The 7,505-nt window shown below is 50.6% G+C and overlaps 1 protein-coding gene across 2 annotated transcripts; it reads right to left on the bottom strand.

The window, feature by feature from the left end:
* Positions 1 to 225: 225 nt before the first annotated feature.
* Positions 226 to 7,337, bottom strand: LOC136946229 (extracellular sulfatase Sulf-2-like; the record flags this gene model as incomplete). Of its 2 annotated transcripts, none has more annotated exon segments than XM_067240508.1 (13): positions 226 to 2,276; positions 3,286 to 3,319; positions 3,612 to 3,735; positions 3,994 to 4,136; positions 4,242 to 4,411; positions 4,553 to 4,612; positions 4,711 to 4,805; positions 4,998 to 5,094; positions 5,327 to 5,582; positions 6,013 to 6,265; positions 6,406 to 6,535; positions 6,640 to 6,696; positions 7,209 to 7,337. In XM_067240508.1, coding segments are annotated over 13 exon segments (1,579 nt in total), but the record flags the coding sequence as incomplete, so codon positions are not given.
* Between the last annotated feature and the right edge of the window lie 168 nt (positions 7,338 to 7,505).

The following is a 7,505-nucleotide window of genomic DNA, read 5'->3' as shown; positions in this document are numbered from 1 at the left end:
CAGCCTAGTCCCTGTAACCCAGCATAGCCACTGACACCCAGCCTAGTCCCTTGAACCCAGCCTAGTCCCTGTAACCCAGCATAGTCCCTGACACCCAGCCTAGTCCCTGACACCCAGCCTAGTCCCACACTAGCGGACATTGCTGACCTTGCTCTGAGTTTATTACATCAATAAAATAATATCACATCTGACAGAAAGTGACATTGATTTGACACAAACTGTGACAACTTTGCATTCAACACTTTATTCACAAACTAACACCCACTAGCAACGGGTCACTGGTAAACTGAGGGAGACCAAAATATATGTCTGATAAATCTATGTAACTGTACAAGGCATTGTTAGGATAAAACCATCTGTCTTTTCTTCGTTTGTGTACAGTAGTCCCTGTCAAAGTGCTCCAGTCCTCTGGTTGGTTCTTGTCTCAACAGGGAAAAGGGATTTGGAGGAGGGTAGGTCAGGGTGAATCTGCTCTCTGATTGGACTAGAACAGAGTTATCACAGCTCAGCGTGTTAGGTTGGTCACCCCTCTTCTGGCTATTATAAAATAGATTTAAAACATTTACATTAATTGTAAAACATACATTCAAATACGTACAGCAATTTATCATATATATGTGGAGACTGCGATAGCACCATGTATAGCGAACACAAAGTGACTAGTAACAGCTGTGTTAAAGAGAGAGAGAGAGAGAGGGTTGTTAGATTTGGTTCTTCAGTGCTGCTGCATCCTCCAGGGTGGGCAGGGGTGCAGGTCAGGGGCAGGCTCCCAGCCTTCCCTCCTACCTGACGGGATCAGCCCTGGCCAAAGTCCCCAATCAAACCCAGCACACCCTCGCTTCCTCTCTACTGGCAGATGGGTGACAAGCGGGAACTCCAGACAGCCCATTAGTGGCAGCAGGCATATCAGTGGTAACCATAGGAACAGGTGGATAGGGCGCGCTTGATGATAAACTTGCTTACATGATGCAGGCTGGGTGGAGTTGTGAGTCCCAGTCAGGTTTGTGGTTCAGACCAAAACTATTAGGTCAGATAAATGCCTGGTGGGCGTGTAACATAAAGCCAGGAGCTGGTGGTTGCTTTACAAATGACATTAGTCAAAGGTCTTGTTCAACATCTGGATGCCAAACACTCAGGTAGAAATTAATAACAAACCTAAACCAACTAAGGAAGTGACATCCTAATAGATTCACATCAAACACATCCAAAGTATCTGGCTTCTCATTCAAAACAAAACATCATGAAACTAAGAAAAGATGGCACTCTGTGAGTATGTGTGTGTGTGTCTGTTAGCTAATCTGTTTTCAGACTTGAATTAGTAGCACAGAGTATGGGGGGAAAGCAATGTGCCACATCCACTGAAGCTCACTGTGGGGGTACGGGAGATAGTAGGATGGAATCAAGTCAACAACACACATCCACAATACAAACACATCTGTCTGTTACCAAGCCCCCCTAAGGGTCTTACGTATCACATGAATATTCAAACTAAAACCTAATTTAAAAGGTCTCCTTCTGGAGGAATGGGGTGGGGGGGGGAGAAGGAGTTCTGATCCAGTCAGTGGATGGGGGGGAGAGGGGGGGGGGGGGCAGAGAACCATGTAAGGGGCAGATAGAGGGCAGACAGACAGGCTGTTGGACAGACGCTGCTGAGGGCTTCTAAGGGTCGAAATCACTGCAGTCACAGTGAGCCTGCCTCTGTCTCTGTAGCCAGTCTCTCCACATGTCTGGTTGTCTCAAACCATCCTCTTCCCCCTCTTCCTCCTCCTCCCTCAGAAACCTACCCCAGTTGGCGCTACCTTCTTCATCAGAGAGCGAGAGGGGGGATGAGGAGGAGGAAGGTGAGGGGCGAGGGGTAAAGGAGGAGGTGGAGGAGGGAGAGGTGGTGGGGGAGGATGAAGAGGAGGAGGAGTGTGGAGAGGGGGGGTGTCCTGTCAGCCCCAGCGTGTCCTCTAGGGCTCCAGAGTTTGCCCTCCTCAGCAGTGAAGAGGGCGTGGTCCGAGTGGTCTGGTCGATGGCTGAAGCTGATTGGTCAATTGGTGATGCTGACGTGTGGTCTCCTCCTGGAAGACGGTTTCCGTGGTGACGGTGGGGCATGTTGCCTAGCAGTACCACCATGTTATGGACAGCAGAAGAGAAGTGTGACCAATCCTCCAAGCTGAGGGTGGAGCTCTGGGCATCTGACTCCTCCTCCAGCTCCCCTTCAAGCCCCGCCCAGACAGACGGAGCCCCTCCCTTCTGGTCCTTATCCTTCCCATCCCTCCCAGATCTGTCCTCTGAGGAGACACACACACACAAATGTCAACCCAATGTGCTGTACATCATCATGTGACAGTCCTGGTGTCTGTGTCAGGCAGTGTCAGTCATGAGAGTGTTTGAATGGGTTGATGGTGAGATCAGACAGCAGACAGACACCCTGACCTCTGGTGGAGGGGAGCTGAAATGAGATTACTGAACAGGCAGATGAGAGTTAGGGGTTAGTCAGGGGTCAAAGAGACATGCAGGCAGGCAGACAAGCAGACAGGGAGACATGCAGACAGGCAGACAGGCAGACAGGGAGACATGCAGACAGGCAGACATGGTTATTTCCTGTCCAGACTGTTGGCAGAATGACTCAGACCTAAGCTGGCAACAAAAGTATGGGAAAGAAAAAAATAACAGAAGACTGAAACGAAAGAAAAGAGAACCGAGGATTAATGCGAGTGGCATCATGACGAGCGGAATGGATTCCAAACTCACAGCGATCGAGAGGAAGAAGGCCGCTTCACTTTAGGCCACTTTTTCCGCTGAAACTGCCTGATGCACAATAGGCGACAACAAGACAGGGTGTTATCAAGCTCAGCCAGAACCAGCCTTGCCAAGCCCAGCCTAGCCCAGCCCAGCCCAGCCCAGCCTAGCCCAGCCCAGCCTAGCCCAGCCTTGACCAGCCTAGCAACCATCAATCCTATTCAACCTTATTGAGTGGGATAGGCAGGCAGACAGGCAGTGTTCAGATCTCCAACACTGAGTCATGCAAGATGCACCAAAGGCAGAAAAGGCACAAAGCAGAACACCACACAAGCCCATTCAGTGTGACGCCACAGGAACTGAACCGGTCAAGCTGTGACATAGACGGTGTGTGCGTGATAGACAGAGGTAGACTTATGAGTCTGTGTGCGTGTGTGCATGTGTAAGTGTGTGTGTGTGGAGAGAGAGAGAGAGAATCCTATCAAATGAAAATAGGATTTTAAAAAGCACTTTCAATGGGTTTTGTGTAAATGTGTGTTTGTCAGTGAGGTGGGATACCTGTATTCATCAAAGCTGCCACGCTCTCTCCCTCCTGGAGAAGACACAACAGAGGTGGTTAAAATATACACACAGACACACACACACACAAACACACACACACACACACACTAGGGAGGAGCAGGGGAGGGATACAGGGCATTACTGGGATCTGCAGAAGATGAGCAGGAGGATGAAGACCTTAAGGATAAGGACTCTCTCCGCCATGTCATGGTGACCTGCAAAACTGGAGTGTGAGTGTGTGAGTGTGTGTGAGTGTGTGTGTGTGAGTGTGTGTGTGTGTGTGTGTGTGTGAGTGTGTGTGTGAGTGTTTGTGTGTTCCTCACCCAGCTCCAGGCTGCGTGTGCGGGGGTTACACTGCTTGTGGCCCTTACAGGCCCGCAGCTCCATCAGCTGCACGTGGAGCTCATTCAGAACATGACGGTCCAGTGTGTTCACAGCATTCATCAGCTACACACACACAAACACACACACACACACACCACACACAGAACAGACATAATTATTACTAATGATTCAAGTTGACACAGAAAAGCTGTGTTCTGTGGTCTGTAATGAGGTGAATGTATGGTGTGTGTTTGTGGTTTTCTGCTGTACTTTCTGTATGGACAATTTGCATATCTATGTAAAGCATCTGCTAAATGAATAAAATATGCAACGGTAATGTGTTGTATTTCATTGTGTGTGTATGTGTGTGAAAACACTTACCTGGTAGGGGTCAATGTTGAGGTCAAAGTATTCCAGGAATCCAGTGGCAAACTCACAGAACAGGAAGTTGTGGGTCTCGTTGATGGTTCTGAGACACCAGTAGGTGTTGTTGTTGGCACTGGTGCAGGCACAGAACGGCCCCACTGGACACGCACACACACACACACACGTTCAATGAAAACACAACCATGGTTACCGAGGTATAATTCAATGATGTGTGTGAGTCTGTGTGTGTGTGTGTGTCTCACTGGTCCAGAAGGGAGCGGTCTGCCAGTGCTGGTTGTCATGTGTGAAGCAGGTGAGGCCAGGCATGCTGCACGTGTCGTTGTTCTTCAGACGCTTCAGCAGCTTCCTCATCTTCTTCCTCCTCTTCTGCTCCTTCATCAGCCACGCCTTCTTATCCTTCTCCTGGCCCTTTCTACACACACACACACACACACACACACACACACACACACACACACACACACACACACACACACACACACACACACATATCACGTACAGCTCCCTTCCTCCATGGCCATGAAAGACACACAGTACAAAGACCGTGTCCTACCTGAATGGGTGGATGTTGCCACTTTTGTGTCTCAGCTTACTCTTGTATTTAGACTTGTATCTGAAACGCAGACACACACACACACAGATCATCTCTGTCAGAGCAGTTTACCCAGGAGGGGTGTGTGTCGAGGTGGGGACCAGGTGGCGCTAACATACATGTAGCGGTTGCAGTCACACTCTCCAGGACGAGCCTTCTTCAGGTGACCTCTGACCTCACGCAGGTTCTTGATCTTTGTCTGAAGGGTCTCAATCTGATGCACACACACACACAAATGCATACAGTGTAAAGTAAGGAGCTGCAGAATTGAGGTAAAGTTATGTGGCAGAGGGAGAATGGGAGGAGGAGGTGGGGAGCAGCTGAGAGGCTGTTAAGGAGGAGGGGAGGGAGTTGGTTTGGATGCGGTTCAGATGTGGTTGTGATGTGGACCTGATGTGTTTCTGACCTCATGGTCGATGTGCAGCTTGTGGTCCTTCCATGCCTGAAGAGACTTATACACCCCCGTGTCACACTTGACTGAGTCGTTGGCCAGGATGGCACACCTGCAACGCAAACACTGTCCATTAGCACACACATGCCCTAACCCTACCTACCCCCCTCATCCCTGTGTTGGCCAACCCACCCAGCTAGAGTATCACATGATCTCCTCGCGGAATGGCTTCCCTCCCTTAATCTGCTTTTCTAGGGAACAGAGTACATGCTCTCACCACACACACACACACACACACACACACACACACAAACACACACACACTAGGGTGCAGAGACACTTACCTGTGAGTGACCTTGATGGATGAGGGCACCTCCAGACTCTCACTGGTCTTGGGCTGTGTGGTGACTCCTCCCATTCCACTGGCCTCATCCTCCACCTGGATTGGCCCATGGGTCACTGCCCCGCCCTCGCTCAGGTTGCCGCGGGGAACAGGCTGGTAGCCATCCTCCAGGTCGACAGCAAACAGGTCTCCGCCCATCTCCATGGAGACAGAGCGACTGAAGCGGTTCCTGGAGTAGCTCTTCATGGACTTCATCTCTGAGATGGGAGGAGGAGGAGGGAGGAAGAGGAGGAGGTTAAAGGGGGAAGAGGAGAGAGGAGGAGGGTGGGTGAAAACAGTAGAGGGTTAGACAGCTTCAGAACACACCACCTGCACTCCCTTCAGGTCCACTAGGTGGCAGCCTCACATCACACCACAACATGAGAGCAAAGAGGAAAACTGCCTGAGGTCAAATAGATAGGACAGTGTGTGTAAGAGATGAAGACAGAGAGAGAGAGACACAGAGAGAGAGACACGGAGAGACAGAGAGACAGAGAGAGACACGGAGAGACAGAGAGACAGAGAGAGACACGGAGAGACAGAGAGAGACACGGAGAGAGAGAGACACAGAGAGACAGAGAGACACAGAGAGACAGAGACACAGAGAGAGAGACAGAGAGACAGAGAGAGGTCCAATGCTCTACTTACTCTTCTTGGTGAGGAACTTCTTCTTGAAGGAGTTGATGCGTAGTCCAGGGAGGCTGGGGGGGCCGCCACAGTTACAGTCGTCAGGCTCTGTGATTCGTCGGTAGAGCTGAGACTTGATGCTGGCTGTGCTCGGGACCCGCCCCAGCGGCAGGTTGGCCATGCCCTTGACCACGCCTCTGGACACCCCCCTCACCACCCCCTTACACTTAAACAGCCTCAGCTTCCCTGTAGAGTCCTCCACACACTGCCACTTCTAAAACACACACACAACCGGAAGGTGAGTTGGGATTACTGAGCATCTCTCAGCAGCTTGCTTGTGTGTGTGTGTGTGTCTGTGCATGTGTGTCTGTGTGCGCGGGGAGAGCTTGTGCTCACAAGTGTGTGTGTGTGTACCTGTCCTAGCTGTTCGCAGGGCGTCTGGTACTCGGTTCTCTGACACAGGTCTTTCACACGCTGATACTTGGGCAGGAAGTTCTCCTCCTGTGCCACTTCCTTTCCATCATCTCTCTTATGGAAGAACTTCCTGTTGACGACAGACCAATCCCAGTCCGGTGTGAGCGGCAGGCAGGGCTGCCAGTTGTTTGATCCCACAGCGATGAAGATGAGAGAGACAGATAGGACACTCACCCTCGCTCCACCAGGAAGGAATCCCTCCAAACCTTGCCCTTCTTGTTCACCTGGAACCTTGGTGGGAGAAGAACAGGTTCAATCCTTTTACAGTGTGCAGTGGGACGGTATAACATGGTTTCTACATTCCCTTTCAGTCACTGAGCAAGGTTTCTTGGTCTAATTTTTAGTCTTTCCACGTATTTGTAGTTCGAGGTCTTTGTTTGAAGAAATGGCTTTAGCCTTATTGCTTCAGCAGAAGAATGGGTACTCTGTGATTGGATATGATCGATACCACTCTTTAGGTACTCTGTATCAAAGGGGAGAGTTTGTGTTGAAACAGGGGAAGATGAAAATAATAAGAAACAGAGGGAAATAAATTGGTTTCTTCCCTGAGTGCTCTGACCTTCCATGGGCCAGCTGAACAAATATGAGATATTGATCCAGTCTGGACTCGCTATTTGTTGATCTCCTGTCCTATCCTTTCCCTTTGTTTCCTTTCCTCTCCTTTCCTCTCCTCTCCTCTCCTCTGCCCCCCTGTCCTTTAGCTAATCCAATGCTGCATCTTGTGTATGTGTGTGTGTGTGTACCTGTTGAAGGCCCGGTCTGTATCCAGCAGTTTGAGGATGGACTTGCCATCCATGTCAAAAGGAGTGTCCACCCCAGCGATGTCCAGGATGGTGGGGGCCAGGTCAATGTTCAGAACCATGTGGGGGTTTCTGTGAGAGCGGAGAGGAGAGGGGAGGGAGGAGAGGGAGGAGAGGAGAGGAGAGGAGAGGGAGGAGAGGAGAGGAGAGGGGAGGGGAGGGAGGGAGGGAGAGGAGAGGAGAGGGGAGGGAGGAGAGGGAGGAGAGGAGAGGAGAGGAGAGGGAGGAGAGGAGAGGAGA

Source organism: Osmerus mordax, chromosome 7, assembly GCF_038355195.1.
Source record: "Osmerus mordax isolate fOsmMor3 chromosome 7, fOsmMor3.pri, whole genome shotgun sequence".
Taxonomy (NCBI): Eukaryota; Metazoa; Chordata; class Actinopteri; order Osmeriformes; family Osmeridae; genus Osmerus; species Osmerus mordax.
Note: the sequence above shows the minus strand (reverse complement) of the source record. Positions and strands in the feature narration are given on the sequence as shown.